The sequence below is a fragment of the Phyllobates terribilis genome, unplaced genomic scaffold (assembly GCF_046119375.1).
Source record: "Phyllobates terribilis strain yellow unplaced genomic scaffold, ASM4611937v1 Scaffold_2__4_contigs__length_985480577, whole genome shotgun sequence".
Lineage (NCBI taxonomy): Eukaryota > Metazoa > Chordata > Amphibia > Anura > Dendrobatidae > Phyllobates > Phyllobates terribilis.
Genome location: NW_027362762.1, coordinates 173,677,219 through 173,699,329, shown reverse-complemented (window position 1 = coordinate 173,699,329; position 22,111 = coordinate 173,677,219). Strand labels below are relative to the sequence as shown.

The 22,111-nt window shown below is 44.1% G+C and overlaps 1 protein-coding gene across 3 annotated transcripts in view; it reads left to right on the top strand.

Moving 5' to 3' along the window:
• ARHGEF25 (Rho guanine nucleotide exchange factor 25) overlaps positions 1 to 22,111 on the top strand; it is a 399,528-nt gene that overhangs the window by 338,037 nt on the left and 39,380 nt on the right. For all 3 annotated transcript variants that reach the window (XM_073663292.1, XM_073663291.1, XM_073663295.1), the window contains one exon: positions 10,630 to 10,728. In XM_073663292.1, coding sequence (XP_073519393.1) covers positions 10,630 to 10,728 — 99 coding nt within the window. The remainder of the gene's footprint in view (positions 1 to 10,629; positions 10,729 to 22,111) is intronic.

The following is a 22,111-nucleotide window of genomic DNA, read 5'->3' as shown; positions in this document are numbered from 1 at the left end:
TACACTACTATAAAACACCTTGCTAATGCCTCCGGAACTCTTTTGTCACACAAACATTATAGAAAACTTTCACATTCTTATTTAGCAGCATATAAAATTTTTTCATATAAAACATTTTTAAGCAAAACACATTCTTGGATCCTGGCCGCGGTGCAACTTGCAACCAGGTGTTCATTCTTCTTTTAAGTGCCAAAACTTCAGCAAACTTTTAGACGTGAGGAACTCTCTGTCCCGAGGTAGACGTTGCAGTCTTGTTATAAAACCAGTAGGGGGCGCTTTAGGAAGCGCAACTATTTACAGGGGATTGTCCGTTCCCAGTCCTCGGCCGGTTGAAAAGGGGGAATGGCTGCTCTCAGTCCTCAGCCAGTTTAGGGATGAGGGGCAACGTTCAAACAGGTAACAGTCTCTTAACAGTCCCAACGGGGACCACACACTCTCTGGAAACAGTTCCTTTAACAGTCCTTATACCCTGACGGGTAACTATATACATTGGTGCGCTGCTATTTTTCAGTGGCGATGTCCTCCTTGCGCACCTTCCTCGGGATAGTCTTCAGACCCGTCCGGGTCCTCTTGGCTCTCCTCTTAGCCGTAGTGCTGCAGTTCTTCCTCGGTAAGCCGATGGACATGGAGGGCGTATGGTCCTTTTGCACCCTCGTGTCGGGTAAAGGTGACCACATCACCAGGGTAGAGGTCACGTCCACGGTGTCCCTCGGGTAGATGGCTTTCGACGTCCCTGCGGGTTACAAAGACGTCGCCGACGGTTTCCGGATCTCTTATAAAGCCCCAGCCATTCTCCTTGTGGAACTTTATCACGGTCCCAGTGGCTCGGGGACCGCGGGCGGCCCGGGGATCTTGACGGGCCCTGCGCTTCTGCTCAGCACTCTGGGCCTGGAGCCGCTCCTCTCTGACGCGTCTCTCTCGCCGTTCCCGCTCGAAGGTCACCAGCTGCTGTTGGCAGGCCTCCAGACGACGGACCGCGTCCGCCCGGGTCTCCTGAGTGAACCCCATTAAGTTCTCACCAGCGGGGTTCCACTCAAATTGGGCGTCCTCTAGTGGTGGCAGGGTGACTCTTACAGGCTCCGGAGCAGGTATCAGGGGCTCGTGCGGGGGCTGGATCTTCCATGGCTGACCGCTGGTCAGTTCGGCCGGCCACTCCAGCGGCAGTCCATCTGGACCGGTGTGCTGGGCAAACAGGTCCGCGCCCAGCGGTGGTATAGCGGAGGACCCCGATCTGGGAGCAGCGCCCGGGGGCACTCGGCCTTGCTACCAGGCCGGGGGTCTTCTGGTTGTGCCCAATGGCGGCCCAGTCCAGGAGGGGGGCGCTGGTGGGGTAACGGCGCCCGGGTTAACTAGGCCTTGCGACCAGGCCGGTGACGCTTCCCTCTTTACGGCGCCCGGGGTCAAGGGGCGTGGCGCCGGGCGGGGTGTGGCCGCGGCGCTCGCTGCTTGAGGCCTAGCTGGGAGCAGTGGCGGCGCGGCAACAGGTGCGGTGAGTGGGGCTTCGGGTTCTGCGACGGGAGGCTGGGGCAGGCTTGCAGCTGCTGGGCCTGGGGTGGTAACGTCTCCTGTACTTGCCTCTGTCCTCGTGGCTCCCTCCGCGACGCCGTCTCCGGCCTTCTCTCCTCCCGCACCGTCCTCAGAGGCAGGCGCACTCCGGGGTGCGGGTGATGCCTGCCGCTGGCGGGTTCCAGCCTGCCGGGCCAATTCTTCTCTCCACCCGGCAAGCGCATCCCGCTGCGCCTGGACCATCCTCCGATCCAGGTCCTCCAGCGCAGCTTGCGCACGCTCCAGATCTCTAGGGAGCTGCGCCAGGATCTCCGCTAGGCTGCATGGCGGTTCAGCCTGCAGCAGGCTCCGGGCCAAGGTATGGGTGCGGTTGAATCTTTCCTCCATTCCCGGGTGCGGTCCGTCCAGACTGATCCAGACCGCGCCCTGCCCCACAGTTTTCTTCTCTTCCCACCCCCATTGGGGTGGTCCTGGGGCAACATGGTGACAATCACTTTCAGGGGCAGCCCCCCCACCTTGATGGACATCTCCACAGCCGCGCTCATGGCTGTTGGGGGTGGGCTCCTTCTTTGGCGCCATTCTGGGACCTGGCCCACGATGGGAGGTGGCTTCCTGTGGTCTTTTGGCGCGCACATTATGGCGCTCATTCTTCTGGCGCGGGCGCCATTTATTTATTTTTTTTACACAGTGAAACAGTCTCTTTTCAGACACGCAATTCCCGTTTGCGGCGGGTTGGTAACGATCCTGCCGACTACGCCAAAGCTGACTCACCCCCTGGGCCGTGGGGTACTCGGAGCCAGGCAACAGGAGACGATGGGGGTAGTGGTGGCAACCCGGTTCCGTGGCTCAGGGTGGTCAGACCAATGGTATTCTGCTATGTGCTGTTCATGTTGTCCGACTACGCCACCCGTGGATTGCGGTTATTATGAACCGCCGCTGCAAGGTAATCCCCTGAGGCTGATGGTGTACGCAGCTGAGGTTGTTTAACTCCCCACGGGAAGAGTGTAGCCCCAGGGTTGTGCAATGGATGATGGGGGTGATGGTGCAGGGAGTCCCAGTACCGGTAGTGCTGGAGAAGCGAGAAAGTACACAGACAACGTACTGCAATCCAATGTCTTTTACTCACAGTTCATGTGCTCCGGGTCACTTCTGTACAGGTAGTGACCGCCCGAGCCGTGCTGCGTCCACCAGGTGTGGGGCTCGGTCAACTCCCAGGCAGTTCAGAAGTCTGGCTCAGGACCCCCTTTTGTCCTTTCTCTGGCCTGCCTCACCAGTGACCCACTTTTGTCCAGCTGCCGCGGATCTGCGCGGGTAAACGTGGGCCCCGTTCCCCGCTGTCCTATATGGTGCCTTCCTAGCAGGTTTGATGAGGTGTCGCAACAATAAATGATCACGACCTCCGGTCTTTGGCTGAGGGTAGTTTCTCCTCCACCAACTTGGGATCCGGTACCCTTAATCTGCCTGACCCTTCACCCGGTATTCTCATGGGTTCTTAGGGTCCCTTCCACCTTCTTGTTCCTGAGCCCTTCTGTTTCTCTATCTCTCCTCCTCCTTTTCTGTTCCTTCTTCTCCTGTTCCTCCTCTTCCTCCTTTCTCGGCCTTTTCTCTAGGCCCACTCCTGAGCAGAGCTCCTACTGAGCCTCTGCTCCCTGTCTTCTCCTCTGACTGAACAGACCCTGATCTAAGATGGTGCCCACCTTTTATACTTCCCTCTAAAGCATGAGCCCAGGTGACCAGCAACCAATGGGCTCCTGTCTACGCTCAGGAACCGTCCCCTCCTGCTCCTACATCACTGGGTTTTCCCCCCCCCCTCCCCACTCCAGCCAGGGACATGGTCTGTCGTGCCTGCATTACTGTCTAATGGGAGCACCGTTGAACTGTCCCTCGGAAATGGGGTGTGTTTGCTGTATGCAGCTACCTGAGCCCTGGTCCATACTGCATCCTTACCCGGGAGTTTAATATCACACCTCTGGCAGAGGTGCAATACCCCTGTAGCGGCCGAACCCTCGGGGCGCTACATATGGCCCCCCTCATCCCTCTTCCTGGTATGTATGGCCCCCCTCATCCCTCTTCCTGGTATGTATTGCCCCCTCATCCCTATTCTGGTATGTATGGCACCCCTCATCCCTATCCTGATATGCATGGCATCCCTCATCCCTATCCTGGTATGCATCGCACCCGTCATCCCCATCCTGGTATGCATGGCCCCCCTCATTCTGGTATATTTAGCCCCCCTCATCCCTCTTCCTGGTATGTATGGCATCCCTCACTGCTCCCTATGCCGGGACTGTGTGCGTGGGGAGCAGTGACTTCACTCACCTTAGTAGCCGGCACACAGTGTAGCCGCGGCGCGTTTCCTGCTGCTGCTGGGCGATCGCATGTGCCCGCTATTAAAGAGCTTGAATATTCACCCCTCTCCATGCCCATGGGAGTGGAGAGGGGTGAATATTCATGCCCTTTAATAGCAGGCACACGCGATAGCCCGGGCAGCAGCAGGAGCCTTGCTGCGGCTACACTGTGTCCTGGCTATTAAGGAGAATGAATATTCAGTGCTCCCCACGCCCATGGGCATGGGAAGCAGTGAATATTCATTTTCTTTAGCAGCGTGGACAGTATAGGCGGCAGCAGGTGGCTGCTGCCTCCTGTGCCTCGCTCCTTTGCAGTACTACTCCCCCTACACCCCACACAGTGTATATATATATATATATATATACCCCACCCACATTCGGACTATAAGACGCACCCTCCGTTTTCCTCCAAAATTTTGGAGGAAAAATGTGCGTGTTATAGTCCGAAAAATATGGTAAGTTGTATTTTATTCATTGCACTCCCTGGTGTTTGTATATATCAGTCTAGTGGGAGGTCCTACAAGTGATTGACAGCTATCTCTGCATGCACAGTCATACAGGGACTTCTCCCTAGACTCCTATACATACAAACACCGGGTATTTCGATGAATAAAATGCTTCAAAGAGTTCTAGTAATAGTTTATTATGAGTTGAATGTTAATAGTGGGAAAATCGTTTTGGAGTGTTCTCTAATGGCTAATTATCACTTAAAGGGCTTTTCTTCTTTCAGATAACGCCTGTTCCCAAGCTGCAGTTTGTTTAAAAAAACAAACTGTGCTTTTCTCACTCTCTTTGGGTCCAACTCTGAATCTCCATTGCTGCTCCTGGTGTCTGTTGTTGTCAGAAGCCCTGAAGTCACGTCAACAGCGCTGCAGCTAATCAGTGAGCTCCGCAGCTCTGCCTGAGTAGACGCCATCGGTGTAGTAGTCACAAATTCTACGCCACTCCATATATATTGTGTTGTACTTTGCACCACAAAGTCTATGCATCTTGTACAACTTGTGGTCTGAGGTGTAGTAGACTGATGTACTCCAAGACTATGTGGACTGTGCTACTTACGCCATGGGAGACTTTGTTAGCTGGGTCAGAGTGGGCTGTGTTTTACTTCAGCCGTAAAGGGGAATAGGACAGCAGTTTTTTTTTCTATGTAATCTGAGAGCAGCATGATGTAAGGGCAGAGACCCTGTTTCCACTATGAACTGTTGTTGTTTCAATAAATTCAGTATTTTATCAGCAGGAAAGTATCACTACAGGACTTGTTGTCTTGTGCCATATAGTACCTGAGCTCTGTATAACCTGGCCCCCACTACTGATTGGCAGCTTTCTGCCTATGCACAGTGTGCACAGAAAGCAGCCAATCACTGGTGTGAGCGGGGATATACAGAGCTCAGCATTCAGAGAACTGCTAGATCTGCAGCAGGCAAGACTGTGATTTTATCAAAACGGTGCCAAGCAGCTCTGTAAGTGATACATCGCTGGAATCTCGGCCCATACATCAAGTTGCAAAAACCTGGCAACAGATTTTGTTTAAATGAGTTAGCAGCTACAGTAAAAGAGGAAATGCTCACTTGTGACCTGTTGGTCACCATCTTAGAGAGCGAGGAAAGTCCAATGGAGCATTGGAAGCCTAGTAAAATGGAGAGCATCCCTCCTCCTGTGTGAAAAGAAGAGTTCAAGTGTTGCATCGAATGGCAATGTGAAAGTGGTCTTTGTGAAGATGACATTGACCAGTGTGTGGCTGGAGTTGGTCCTTTTGATGTACTGGTACAATTGTACTACTGTAATGCTGCTGTTGAAGTTGAAAGAGTCCCTTTAAGAGGATCAGTCAGCAGGACAAAAGTAGCCAGGTTTTGCTCTTATTTTGTTCACACAGCTCCCGAGTATTTGGTTATTTGTTCTTTTAAAATCTACTGTACGGTTCCAGAAATATGGGTCTTTTTATTTAGTGCTAATAGTTATGGTCTTTGCCAAGGAGGCGTGGCTAACATGATTCTCTGGGGGGGTGTCTTTAGACAGCTCTGCATAATTATCCGTGAGACAAGCTCCTTGGTAAAGATGATAAAAATGAGCACTAAATAAAATAAAAAAAAAGTTAATCTGTCACCAGGTTTTTGACACCTTATCTGAGAGCAGCATAATGTAGAGACAGAGACCCTGATTCCAGTGATTTATTACTTACTGGGCTGCTTCCTGTAGTTTTCATAAAATCACTGTTTTATCACCAGAGGAGTATCACTAAAAGTAACCTACTGGCATGTAGTCCTCCATATTCATGATCTCTATATAACCCCACGCCACCACTGGTTGGCAGCTTTCTGCCTATGCACAGTGTACACCTATCCCACGAATGATAACTTGTTTTATCTCCACAACTCCTTTAAAGTAATATTCTAGGTGTGTGCCAAGTACATTGAGAATGGCATTATGTATGGGCAGCACGGTGGCTCAGTGGTTAGCACTGCAGTCTTGCAGCGCTGGGGTCCTGGGTTCAAATCCCACCAAGGACAAAATCTTCAAGGAGTTTGTATGTTCTCCCCGTGTTTGCGTGGGTTTCCTCCTACGCTCCATACATACTGATAGAGAATTTAGACTGATCCCCAATGGGGACAGTGATGATGATGTCTGGAAAGTGCTGTGGAATATGATGGTGCTATATAAGCAATGCTTATTAATAATAATAATAATAATACAAGTACTGGAGGATGTGAGAGAACAGAAATAATTCTTTCTGTTGACATAAATGCAGTTGCATTTGACTAGTTCTTCTCTTTAGTGGAAAATGCTGATGGGGGAGCAATGGTAGCAAAACACGATCAGCAAGAGCAGATAATGGGATTACTGTCAGATAAGACACACATCCACTGCTGGGTGCTACGTTCTACATGTAGAGTCAACACTGTAAAATATGATGCTGTAACATCATGTCAGGAAAGACACAATTCTAATATAGAACAAGCGCAAATAGGAAAAATGAGTTCTAGAAATATGACATTAATTGTGATTATAATACAATGACATATTGTAAAAAGATTAGAAGACTGTACAGAATGGAAATTCATTCCATCATGTATTCCACAGCATGTGATTGTGAGTCAAGCTCCTAAGAGGAGCTGGCACATGGGTATAACACATCTGAAACACATTGGATTAATGTTGGCGGGATCTACAATCCATCCATGCAGCCCACGATGCCATTCTGTGTGGCCCGAACCATCTGGTCACAAACACGTGTCTTGGTGTCTGGTGGCTGCCTGCATGTATTTTCCATGTCAGAGAGAAGAGCAGTGGTGTAAGCAAGAGCTGGGATGGGTAATTACTAATGGGGAGACAGAACCATACATCAGTGCAGCTAACTTCATCACAGCTTAAGGGGAGTAGTGAAACACTCTGGGATTTCAGCAACTTGCTTAAACTACAGTGGAGAAAGTCAACTTCATGCATGGTCTCTAGAATTCTGGAGTGTAAATGGTTAATAAGGGGAACTCCATTCTCCCAATTCATTGGAGTACTGGAAGTGGAATGGGCACCTATCACACATTTATGACACATCCTTATGTTATATAAATGTCTCAGATGCAAATTGTTAACACTAGCACTATGTAAGTACAAAATACTATATTATAATATCTTGAGATGCATCACCAGTGTTTTGTTCCTTACTGTAACATTAGTTACACATCTAACTTCTAAAATGGTTAAAGGGGTTTTCCACTTTCAACAAAGTGCTGCCAAACATTTGTTATCATAACAAATCCAGATAGTTTTCACGATCTTCTGGTGTATCGTTGGCTCTCCCACCTTGCCTTGGTCTCTGTGTTTCGGCTTTAATAGTGTTGTCACGTCTACAGCGTGTATCGCTGCTGCAGCCAATCACCAAGCTCATGCCATCTGCATCAGCAGAGCTGCTGAGCTCAGTGATTGCCTGCAGCAGTAATGTCACCACTGCAGCCATAACATAGAACTTGGAGTAGCAACAGAGAGCCGGCGCTGGGCTGGGGAGTTTGAGTGCCTGCCGGCTTTGATATTTGACATGACGGTAAACATATGAGAACTACTTTCTAAAAGTGGATGACAACTTTAAAGGGGCTTCCGATGTGAAATTAAAGGGGTTTTATATTCGTGGCAGATCACAGGGCATGAACTCACCGCGTCAGTATTTCTCTTTTGTGTTTAGTACTTTGCTGAATATTACAGGATGAGGAAAGTTCTGAGCTGAGCTGATTTTCCATTCTTAATCAGCCAATAAGCATTTTGCTTCTGCTGAAGATTTATCACTTAAGAATATGCCAATGTCAGACAAGGTACAATTCTACCATCATCCTAAGAGGCTAAAAACCCGACTTGTAAAAAGCACAAATGAGCACTGAAAGTATAAGAGGCCTCAGGGGTAGAGCCAGCCAGGTTCACGAGCAGGACACTATAGATTAGGTAGTCTGTCTGAAGGAACATAGCATGCTAAGCTGTTTTGGGGTCATGAACGTTGTAGTGACAGGAGATAATTATTTCTTCTCTCTAACCATTCAAGCGTGTAGTGTTCAGTATGAATGGCTAGACAAATCCCTCACGTCTACTACACTTTTCATTATTTTATTATCTTTCCGTTATGCAGGGACAACTAGACTATAAACACTATGAGTCTGAACGTCTGATGCAATTTTTTGTGATTTTTTTTTTTAAGAGAATTCTATGCGGTTTTTATATAACTCAGGGAAGGAAAAAATGAGCTACAACATATTCTAATCACTCTAAAATCCCAGCATGTAGAAATGAAATAAAGAAATCACCAGTAGATCGCTTGACGGGAGCAATTTAGAAGATATTTTCAAGCCACTTAATGTATTCTTATGAATAGCAATATCACAGTATAGTAGACAAAACTCAACTGCTGCGAAACCTGGATGATAAAAAAACAAGACAGAAGAAGAATCGACGCCTGCGAAATGTGGTGCTGGAGAAGGATATCAATACCATGGATGGTAAGAAGAACAAAAAATCAATCTTGGAACAGATCAAGCCAGACATGTCACTTGAAGCAAGGATCACCAAGCTACGACTTGCCTACTTAGGAAGAGAACGATCACTGGAGAAGGACGTCAGGGTCAGAAGAATAGAAGGAACAAGGCGAAGAGGAAGACCAGCAACCCGATGGCTTCATACTATCAAAATAATGGTGGAGAATACCCTGGTGGACCTATACAGATTGTTCATCGTTTAAGTCGCCATAGCTCGAGATCGAGCCGAAGGCCATTAAAAACGAAAAAGAAATTGAGTTAATGGTGTTGTCTCCTTTTAGAAAAAAATTTCCTATAAGTTCCCTTATCTTAGTAGTAAAATTACAAATTGTCCTTTAATTACCCTGCCCAGGTTCTTCATTGAGTCTCCACCACTGCTCCTGGTATCTGTTGTTTGCAGTGCTGACGTAACATCAACAGCGCTGCAGGCAACTGAGCTCTGCAGCTGTCATGACAGCCAATCAGTGACCTCAGCAGCTCTGAGCGGCTCGCGCTGTCTACATGGGCAAAGGCGCTGAGCTCAGTTGTCTGCTGCGCTGTCAGTGTTGTGTCAGCACTGAAGACAGCAACAGACAGCAGGAGCGGCAGTCGAGACTCAGCTCTGGACCCCTGGAAGGAATGTAAAGTTTATTTTTACTAAGAGAACTTATAGGAAAAACTTTTCTGAAAGAAATCTATTACTCATTTCTTTTATTTTGCTCATTTAATACTGGAATAGACCATATTATAGTGTATGTTTACTGTTGCATACAATGTAAAAATATACACATTGTAGAGATTCACTCTCTCAGGTTGGCATTAGGTAGTGTTCACGCAGGCAATGCGGTTTGGTCCAAACATGTGCAGTTTTATTGCTTTCATAAAACTCCAAGGGACTCAAAAACAAACCAGCCTCTTCTGGGCATAAAGTTATCTCAGCAAATAAACAGTTCATTTAGCAGGGCACATATGTCTGTGCCGGCCCACCCGAAAAGATTACAGTCCTTTCTCCTTCAGCCCGAGCTTCCAGCGCCAAACAGAAGTGTTTAACTCCAGGCACAGTTCACACTGAACAGGCTGCAGCTTCCACACCGTTTTCTGCAGTTTCCCACAAACAGATTGCTCAGCTTTCCTAGCTCATCCATGCAGTCTCCATTCAGTGAGAGACCCCGGCATGTCTCTCTCTATTTCTCTCTCTCAGCTACAGCTCACATTTTGGCTGTTAACTCACCAGCCGCACACTCTACTTGATCCATCCAGCAGACTGATACACCAAGTGAACACAGGCACTGGTTCTAGTGAAAAACTAGGCAGATGCGTCTAATCTTATCCTGCAGAACTAGGACTTGACCCTATCCTACCTGGCTCTGCTACAACATGTATATATAATATATTGTATACATGTTGTAGCAGAGCCATCAGTATTTTCATACAGAATATAGCTACTGTTCGACATAACTATATTCTCTCTGAAGACTCAGACATTAATTCACTGGATGCATCATGGAAGTGATTAATGTTATAAGGAATCAGATTATTTCATGGCCCCAGCAGCAGAAGATGAGTGTCCTCATCATGTGGGAAACAGTAACTCATCCATACAAAGCTGCTGCATATGTTTTCGTATATACTGTATGTTTCATGTCAAGGGATTTTTATACAATCCTCCAGTATCATGTGCTGTGAAAACTAGTTGTAAACCTTAACATATCGTGACTCATACACTTGGCACTTCTTGCAGTTTAATTAATACTTTCCTCAACTTTCTCTTTTTCCTTTCGTAGGAATGGAAAGAACATGAAAATCCTGATAAACATAACTTGCCCGACTTATCCTTCCTATGTGACTTGCTTCAAGGGGCAACCACAGAACCCAATAATAAGGTAGGTATCTCCCCGTCTGATATTGCCGCATGGTCTCTCTGTATAGTCTCTGCTATTCACGTCTAAGACCTTATTGTGGTACTGCTGCATGTTGACATAAATTAAAGTAGGTTTTTATGGTTGAGAAATACATTATCTCGTACTATGCTATGACTGAAGCCATAAAACTGCGAGCTTGCCCTGTCTTTATTTCCCTCTTGTTCCTGACCATATATTTGCATATATTTGTTGTCTGTAATGTTTGTTCTTCTGATTTTATCACTTTTGTGGCCTTTTTTGTGATACAAATGTGCCAGACATGCCTGAAGACAAATATCTGTGTAAAACTTCAAGCGCGTTGAATTTTTCCAGTGGTAGTGTTGTTGTTTGTGTCCCCATCACTTAAGGAGAATCTGTCACTAGCTTTTTGTCTCTAAATCTGAGATCAACAAAATGTAGAGGGAGGGAGCCTGATTCCAGGCATGTGTCACTTACTGGGCTGCTTTATGTAGTTTTGATAATCACCTGCTGATAAAACAGTAATTTTATCACTAGAGCAGGGGTGGGCAATTAATTTTCTTGAGGGGGCACATGAGAGACCGTGACTGTTGTGGAGGGCTGAACCAATAAGCTGAAATTAATTATGCTCAATATTAATATTAACATATGAATTATAATTATATTTTTATATTAATAGTATCACTTAATATTGAGCAGAATTAAGTATGCTGACATCCCTCTATATATCGTATGACCCCTCACACAGCCCCCCTGTATACAGTATGAGCCCCCACACAGCCCCTAAATACAGTATGAGCCCCCACATAGCCAACCTATATAGAGCATGAGCCCCGCTCAGAAGACGCGATGTAATGACGTCCTCCAAATTCATGAGCTCTATATATCCGCGCCCCCATCACTGATTGGCAACTTTCTGCCCAGGAGATTATCACTAGAGGACTAGTTGTCTCATGCCAAGTAGTCCTGCTCTGTGTAACTCCGCCCTCAGAAGTTTAGTACAGAACATTAATCTTCACAAACCAAGCAGAGGCATTAAGTAGTTAATAAAATGTTTTTTTTTCTGAAATCTGTAATCTGCGTTCAGCTTTAGTAATCTATAAATCAGAACAAAGATAGCAAAATTGGTGAAATTACATTTTAAATTCTATTGAACCAGACATTGGTTTGGGTTCAACTAGTGAGACTTCTAGCAACTTTTATCACCACCCTCAAATGTATCGTCACCAGGGGGCGGCTCTGGTGTCTCTCACTGTTTCTAGCACCGGCCTCAAACAAATCATCACTGCCCTCTTCTTCTATCACTGCCCCTACTAATGATCTATTTGAGGGTGGTGCTAGAAGCAGTGAGTGACACCAGCGCTGCCTCCTGATGACAATACATTTGAGGGTGGTTCTAGAAGTTGAGGTAAGGTGTTGATGTCACTGAGTGATTTTACTCACTGCAGAATGCCGGCGCTGCACTCACCTCTTCCACATCATCTCTCACCTAGGATCCAGGATGTCTTCAGAGGGGGCGACAATGCAAGAAACTAGTGGGTAACTGCAGCGCACATGTGACATCCTGTTCCAGGAGGGGCAATAGAGGATGCAGGGAAGTGGGTGCAGCACCAGCCTCCTGTGATGTTACGTTTGAGAATCCTCTCAAACGAAATGTTACAGAAAGTAAAGAAAACACATTTAGGGATTAGATAGATTGGGAAAAGTGTAGGACATTGTGTAATAAAGCAAATTACAAAAGTGGCTAAGGTGTAAGGATAGATAGTTAGAAAACACATTATAGGTGCCGGACGACCCCTTTTATATACTTTGGCACCAGGGTCAGAAGCATACTAACAGTTTACATGCTAATAACCATAACACTGACAGTTGGCTCTTGGGAGAGAATGATAGAACCAGTTTTGGGCAGGACAATCAACACCGTCCCAGCTCCTTTCTACATTCTTTGTGTTCCTCACGTCACAATGCTGGTATCTCTGACCACCACAACACAAACTGATTGCAAAGAAATTACATAACTGTTAAAATTATGAAAGAGCCATTTTTATTTTTTTTTATAATTTCTGGACATATCTACTCTAGTGCTGATGCTGCTAATATAACCAAATAGAGAAAGTCAATGGATGAAGTGCTGAAATCCAAAGTGGCCACAAGGTTTAATATTTCCTTTTATGCACAAAAATGTGCAGAGATTTCTGGATATATGCGATCATAAATGTGCTTTTTTTATGTAGTAAGGTTAGTTTTGCTGATTGTGTCACCGTAGCCAGATTCTGGCCACGGTTACTTTTATTATAAGGCTGGCAGTAGCGTGGCTTATTTGATTTACTTTATGTTTGTGGCTATGACATGTGGGCAGCTGTACACCGCCATACATGGTGATATCATTATTTATACAGTTTAAGTAAATTGCTTCTTTTAAACTACAAACTAAAAGCTTAAAAAAAATTTTGTTCATTTTTTTTTTTTATAATGAAAGGTTTAGCTCAGGCAATGATCCCCAACTCTGATAATGCCCCATGCCACACAGCTAGGTCAATCAATGTGTGGATGAAGGAGCACCACATCAAGACCCTGTCATGGCCAGCCCAATCTCCAGACCTGAACCCCATTGAAAACCTCTGGAATGTAATCAAGAGGAAGATGGATAGTCACTAGCCATCAAACAAAGAAGAACTGCTTACATTTTTGTGCCAGGAGTGGCATAAGATCACCCAAAAGCAATGTGAAAGACTGGTGGAAAGCATGCCAAGACGCGTGAAAGCTGTGATTAAAAATCATGGCTATTCCACCAAATATTGATTTCTGAACTCTTCCCGAGTTAAAACATGAGAATTGTTGTTTCTAAATGAATAAGAACTTGTTTTCTTGGCATTATTTGAGGTCTGAAAGCACTGTTTCTTTTTTATTATTTTGACGATTTCTCATTTGCTGCAAATAAATACTAAATTTTTAGCTTTGAATTTCGGAGACATGTTGTCAGTAGTTTATAGAATAAAACAACAATATACATTTTATTCAAAAATATACAGAAAAGAGAAAAACCAGAGAAACTGAAAATTTTGCAGTGGTCTCTTAATTTTTGCCAGAGCTGTATACAAACTTTTTATTAATTTGGTGGTAACAATTTTTTTACTCTAGACAAACCCACTCACCCTGTCTCTGGTGGACAAAGGAGAAGGCTATACCACACCTCACGTATTTTCTGTCCGCACCAGTAAAAACTGGTTGAGAAAAGAATTCTAAAAAATATATATATATATATATTTTTTTAAACCCATACAAATGAAGATGGACCTATTGCATACGTTTACAGTATGTGTCGAAATTCAGGCAGACATAGATGGCACACGCTTACATACACACTGGCTCAGGGACAGGGGTGCAGTTACAGCTGCCGCTCTGTATACTCAGAGCGGTGACTGAACCAATGCCGCCCCCGCCCCCATGACTAAAACCGAATGCTGGCGGGAGAGAATAAAGTTCATTTTCTTCCCACTGCATTCGGCTGCGTGCAGGCCCAGGGCAGCATAATAACGGTGTTAACCTGCTGATTAACCCAATATCTGCAGGTCAACAGCATTATTTCTGGTGTCAGGTTCCCTTTAAGAGTGTCTCTCCCAGTAATGCAGGCTGGATGTGACCTCTGTGTGTATGCAGGGTGCTGATGACCTTAGAAGCTCACATATCAACACAGCTTTTATCAACACAGTGCTTTTCTCATTGAGTACAGCCCTTTTCTGTGTCTCCATTCTTCATGTTCTGGAGACAGTGCTGCTATTTCTAAAACTGAGAAGAGGGCTGGGGAAAGCAGAGAAAGCTCTTACAATTGAGCATTAAGTATGATTTGTAAAATCTTTGCAAAAGTATTTGATAAAGAAGACACTCTGCAGCAGTACAATAGTAGACTATTTTTAAGGGCTCATACTCATCTGTGTGAAAAACGCAGATAAAAAATCAGAGTGCACTCTATCCCTGCTCATCTGCGATTCTTTTCTCAGCTCAGATCGAACTGAGAAAACAAATCTCAGCATGCTACGATTTGCCGCGTATATCGGACGAGACTCGCCAATGCAAGTCAATGGGTGCGATTAAAAAATCGGACGGCACTCAGACCATGTGATTTTCATATGAGACTTTACATAGAGGAATTTTGTCATTTACACACAGTTTTCTAAGGAAATATTCTTCATCACACATATATAGATAGATATAAATATGGAAATATGTGAGTGAGATTTATAATCACTTCTTTGCATGTATAGCTTACTGTACATGTATTTTATTACAAAAAATATATATTTTCTTAAAAAAAATGGCGTGAGATCCCCTGAAATTTTAGTAATCAGCAGAGGGAAAGCAGACAGCTGGTGCAGATGTTTATAGCCTGGGAAGGGGGGTAATACCCATGTAACTTCCCAGGCTGCTAAAATCAGCTCACAGCTGTATACTTAGCCTTTACTGGTTATTAAAATGGGTGACCCCCCAATAAAATGATGTGGGGGTCCCCCTATAATTAATAACCAGCAAAGACTAGGCAGACAGCTGCGAGCTGATATTAAAAGGCTAGGAAGGGGCCATGGATATTTTCCCCCTCCTAGACTAAAAACATCAGCTCTCAGCCGCCCCAGAAAACGTGCATCCATAAGATGTGCAAATTCTGGGGCTTAGCCTCCACTCTTCCCACTTGCCCTGGTGCAGTGGCAAGTGGGGTAATTGGGTTGGGGTTGATATCAGCTTTGTATTGGCAGCTGACATCAAGCCCAAGGGTTAGTAATGGAGAGGTGTCTATAAGATGCCCCCATTGCTAACTCCATAGTCAAATTGTAAAAAAAAGACAAAAAAAAACCACCCAGAATAAATGATAATTTATTTTATTTGAATTATACATACAGACTCCTTTATTGAATTAGAAATAAAAAAAAGTTATAAAAACATGCCTGCTTCTGTTGTCTGTATGACAGGTCACTGCTTTGTGAGGGGCCCGCCTCCTCTTCTAAAGTTCGCAGCCGTGCTGTCCTCATTGGCGGCGCTTGTACAGAGTAAAATGGCGCCAGTGGCGCGTGTGCAAATTCAGATCTCAGCTCAACTACGTCCATTAGAGATTTAATGGAGCTGAGATCCCAATGTGCCAATGCGCCGCCTGTGGCGAGGACAGTGCTGGTGCAAACTTTAAAGCAGGAGGCAGATACAGAGGCAGGCAAAAGGGCCAGGGCAGGAGCCGAAGTCCCTACCCTTAGTCTTCATGCTCCTAATCCTTGTTACACCAACACTTCAAATGCAACAGCACCATTATGGCTATAGCTTTACTTTAACATGCAAAATCGTGCCGACGGGTTCTCTTTAAATACAGCTGGCGAAACCATATCCTAGACCTGCAGGCGCTCTACCTGCCTCTGTACAGCACTGTCTCTGGTGGAGACTACCTGCATTATGCAGCACGTCATGCCATCCTTTCTTTCCCGCTCTATGTGGAATCAGAATATCGACTCCTCGCAGGCTTCTGGCGCCATGTTACAATTCTGTACACCGCGTGCATTTACTAATTCCAATCTTCACATCATAAGAAAGTGGAGCACATACTGTCCCGGGGCCCAGTACATTTATCTGCCTATAATCACTATGAGCCCTATAATATTAATCTTCTGTAGAGAGATATTGTCAGGCGTGTCTGATGAATTTACTGAAGATCAAACAGATTTTCACAGCCGCGGATTATTACTTTGCCTTCTTGTAGTCATATGGCCAAATTATCTCTGCATCTATGGCCATTGTAAGCCATTTATCGATATTTGACATCGTAGTTCAGTTTATTTCTCTCAAGTTTTATCAACTAGTAAAAGTTCCTCAATCCTCTATAGACCTTTCATAAGACTTTCATTTTCTTGCAGCAAACAAAATAGCTTTTGGCACTTGCAATCCAGAAGGCGGCCATTCCTGTACAGCGACAAGACATCGCTCGGCCGCTTGGTTGCTATGGAAACTTTCCTTGAAGATAACATATTGCATATTACATACACTGTGACTGAGGCGAAGTTTCCTCAGGTTCTTTGGATAGAATTTGTTTCTATTATACAATTTTATGCTAAAAGTCAATGTTACCTAATCACATAACGGATATTTTTGACTTTTTCTTATAACCCAGTCATGGTTAGGCGATTACAAAGATGGCCGCACTGCTCATTTTACTGGACATGTATGGCTTCTTCCAGTAAAATGAATAAACTTGGCGTATGACTGGTGATTTTGCCTCTCGCATGAACATGTGTTACCTTGGCTCATTTTTCTCATCATCCTCAAGGTCGATTTCAGAGCCAAACTCGATGAAGATAGGCTAGATTCACACACACAGTGCTCTCCTCTCAGCTATACATCAGGGTTTCTGTCAGAATCCCCGAAAAACAGGATTTTGACGGGAACCTCGACAGAGCCCCAAAGGAGCCATTCACTTCAATGATGCCGATGGAGTCACTTTGGACACTGTCTGGTCTCTGCCCTGGCATAAAACCATGGCACACAGTCCTATTCCTATTCCGCTCCATAAATTTGACTGTGTACTTCACTACTGTAATGTTAGTGTTATGAATAAAAGCTGACAGATTCTACAGGACATTACAGAAATCAATGACAGAAAAAAACAGTATAAGGCCATGGCCCCACTATCAGTATTCGGTCAGTATTTTTTCTCAGGAGTCGGAGCCAAAACCAGGTGAGGAACCATCAGAGAAAAGGTATAATAGAAACAAGTCACCAATTCTGCATTTATCACCCACTCCTGGTTTTGGCTCCCACTCCTGAGAAAAAATACTGACCTAATACTGATAGTGGGGCCTTAGACTTAAAGCGGATCTGTAACTAGATGTCACAATACGAACTGTTTATGAAACTTAAACAATTGAGAAAAGGCTCTCCTTCAACCTGACGGAGCAGCAGCTTTTATCTGGGGCCTTTAATAGAGGTATGCCTACATTTACACAACTCGTCCAAATGTGTGTATCTCTGTAAGACTGTCCATCTTATATTAATAAATAAATTATACCAGATGAGGCTGGTATACTCACTTTGTACTTACTTTGCCAGTCCATGTCAAGAGTGGCTGTATAATCCTTTGTTGAAGTCCAGCTGTAATATAAAATGGTCCTCATAATATCAGGATAATACAGTTATTGATTCTCCCAGTAAGTAAAATAACGTATTTTTTTTCCCATGGAGCATTGCAAATAAGATTCCATACTCATCTGATCTCCTTAGGCTAGGGTCACACCACCATATTTTCTCTCATTCAAGAAAATCGATCTGATTATGCTAATTACACACTGATCAGATTTTGATGGTGTGATCATAGCGTGATCTGATTTTCTCGTATGAGAAGATGGAGAAAAAATTTCTCCATCTTTTCTATTCTCTCAGCCTGCACTCGGATGCCATCTGATTTTTTGCATGGACTCTTTGACTTGCATGGCCAAGTGCAATCCGAATATTTTTTCATCGGAAGACACTACTGTCCAAAGAAAAAAATTTGACATGTGCGCAGCGCCATAGAATAACTTTGCTCCATCTACAATCCAATGTTTTGTGGGATCTCACCAGAAATACGATCGTCGGCACGAGCTCTTAGAGAGCCCAGTCCTCCCAAAGCTGCATCAAGGGTGTCTTATTCAACCAGCCCATCCCTGCTCTACACCAAAACAAACCTGCAGATGAGCGGCTGGCTTATGTCCAAGGTTCAGCCATACATAGACCTATATCAGTTCGCTACCTACACAAAATGACAATAGCTATACAATTTTCTTTCTTTTTAGGGAGAGAATTAATTTGCATTCTTAAAGGTGGAAACAAGTAAACTGTGACATGAAACTTCATGAAAAAATCAAGTAATAAAGTCCACAGATTGCATAGAAAAACTTCATCTTCTATTTTCTTAACTTTGGAGCATATAAAAATATGTGTAGATGTCAAGACCTGTGCTGGGAAACGTTACATGAATTGATGAATTCTTAGATATGAACAGAAGAGAGATCCGATCCTGAAATAGTTTTTTTTCTATTTTGTGTCCTGTTAGGAGGACCCAGTGGCATTTGAGGCCATCCGTTATGGGCTTAGGACATTATATATTGTACCATCAGATCAGCTATGCATTGTGCATATTACATTCACGGCTGCACATTCCGCGTGAGGACTGCATTTCCCTATTTTGCCTCACTCTTTTCTGGCACACACTATAGCTCCTGTTACCGTACAGTACTGCAGCCTGTGTGACAACAGCCATATAGCATAATCCTATGACAACCTGCAATATACCATGACTTATTTAGATGGTTATTGTATTACAGCTACTGTCCATATTCAGCACCCATCATGTATACTTAATGTGGTGAGCACAAAAGAGATCATCACCGCATACAATGTTCTGTAATAAGGACCTATAAGTAAATAGGACTAATATTCCCCTGCCTTTATACATCATATACAAGCAACTAAGCAACTGCAGAATGTCTATAAAGCCTTCGCTCCGGCTCTGTGACTGACCCTTCTGTCTCACCGTAGTGGACGATGATTATATTGGGGCATGTGCTTGGTGTTGTCTATCAGCTTCAGATATCAATGAGAGATTGTGCATAAATCGCATCTATTGAGGATTAATTGTCAGATATCCCTTAGTCTTTTTTCACCCGTGAACCCTCCGCTTTTGTGTAATATGGGCACATTAATAATTCAGAGCATAGGTCCGAGGCCAACACGATCTAGTGCTTTCGTCTAGGCAGACTGTCTGGCTCAGATTTTTCACACACACTAAATTTTTTACTCTTATCCTAATCTTTACTTATTAAAACTATGCAATTTTACATGGGTCATGTCCTCTCTAAGCTATTACATACATCAGAGTTCTGGCTGGTTGTTAGCATCTCAAACTCATTGCAGTTTGCTTCTTAGACGCTGCGCTTAGGTGCAAATCATATTTACAACTCCAAAAATTACACCACCTTTCTTTAGCACAAATGAATAACCAAACAGTCCTTTCTTTAGCACAGATAAATAACAAAACAGTCCACTCCCTGGGTAAGGCAAAGTAAAACGGTCTCATCAACTTAGTATTACAGAAACCCCTCAGGCTGCAGTACAGACTAGTCACCAGCTCCGTCTTTCTCCAGCCTTGGCACACCACTCCTACCGGAGCTAGACCAGGTGCATATTATTAGGCCTGGAATGGAGTATGGGAGCAACCATTCCCACCCAGGCTCTTTTGGTTGTTCCTAAATCCCAGACCCAAAATCCTGTCAAAATAAAAACCATCTATATATATCTATATATATATATCTACATATATATATATGTAGATGATAATGACTGTAAAGTATATATAGATGATAATGACTGTAAAGTGCTGTGGAATTAATGGCACTATATAAGTGAGTAAAATAGATAAATATATATGTATGTGTGTGTGTATGTACGTACATGTGTGTAAGTATGTATGTGTATTTATGTATATATATTTGTGTGTTTGTTCATGTGTGTGAGTACACTTATAGGATGAATAGCGTCATTACTTCCTACTAAAAGTGATATGACAGCTTTAATTAAGTCTAAAAATGGAAACTAACAAATTTATCACAGCCCAATTAAAATTTCCTGACAGTCAGTTTCCCATATTATTTTTTATTTTTTGACAGCATGAACAGATTATGCTTTTCTTTAACCTGATTGAATGGAGACAAGCTGTGATGTGAACAGAATCTTATTATAATGAAAAGATGTGCAGTTTATAAAAACAGCATTTGAACTCATAGCAACTACTTAAATGTAGATGTTCCCCCAAAAACTGAAATCTCGTTGACTAAGTGTGCTGAAGGAGGCTTTAAAACATTATTCCCATCTCAGACATTTATGACTTATTCACAGGATATGCAATAAATGTCTGATAGATGCAGCTCCCACTTCTGACACATGGGCCCATCTCATCACTGTGATGGAAGAGATGGCCATGCATTAATTTGTGGCTTTCTCCATTTCCTTTTTTTTAATGCAGTTCTGAAAATAGATGGAAATCACATCGATAAGAAATAATTCTTGGCATATCCAGTGGATTAATGTCATAAATGCCATAAATGTCTGAGATCAGAATACCCCTATGATATATTTTGTATCTTCTTCAGCTAGTTTACAAGTAGATAGTGTAAGGGTATATTTACACCGCAAGATCCCTAAGAGCATTCCACTCGTTTCACGATAATTGTGTACTATAAACAGGCGGCCGATCATGACCCTGGTATTGTTGAAGTTCTGATAGAATAACCTCATATAAACCCTTATGTCTCTCCCCCCTTTAAACTCCCCCGATACCTATGAAATAAAACTATGACACAGATCAATTGGAAATTTTTGGCTACAGCAGCCTTTATTTAAACATATAAATGTGATATTTAACATAACCATGGTAGGGTCCTTGAAGTTCACAAGATCTGGTGAATACCAAAACCGCAACCAACCATAATTTCTTCCAGCCGTTACCCCACTGGCTCAGATGCACCATAACCCAAAGGGTTCCATTGTACACTTAAACTCCCAGGGATCTGACATCTCCTTGCCGTAAATCCCACCAAAATTCACCAGATCATAACCAGAATTTACCAGTTAAGGAATCCATATCCTAATGGATCCCCCAGCCCAATTTAGAACCAACCTCAAGGAACCCCCAAACGCCAAAAGCCACCATGACCCGACAATAACTCGCATTGAACCCAACGTAAAACTAGAACTCAAGGGCGGGCGGGACTGAGCGTAAGCCATGCGAGCGGGAAAGTGCCAGACCTCTCAAGAATGGCCATATATAAAACCCCACTACCATGCCCACCCTTTTTAATTCGGACCATCTACTACTCCCGCCAACCCATTGTCATGTTGGCCTCTGCCCACTCTGGGGTTATGGGTGGCTAAGCTCCAGACTTTGGTTGCGATGAACATGCAAAATACTCCTCCACCAGGTGAAATGATCTTTTGGTTTGATCTGTTTGCTCCACAGATCGTTGTTCTTGGAAGCACCTCATCCTGTGTAAATAGGACTCACACTGCCGAGAACAATGGTAGCCTGCGTGTACTGAAAGATCCATTACTGATGGATCAGTGTGCATCTGAAGTGGCGTCGGCCTGTGCAAACCAGTTATTAAACGACCACTGAGCGGCAATTCCTATTGACCATGCACTGCGGAGATCCTACGTCAGGCACATCAGTGATGATACTATGTATTATGTAGAGATCTACCCAGCAGTAAGGTCTGGAGTCTACATGCTGTGGGTTGTTTTTTTTTTCGGAAAAGCAAGCTCTTCGGTCCCCAGAGTCTTCTGCTTGTAATTCTTTGAAGAAAGCTATTATGACACTGACAGA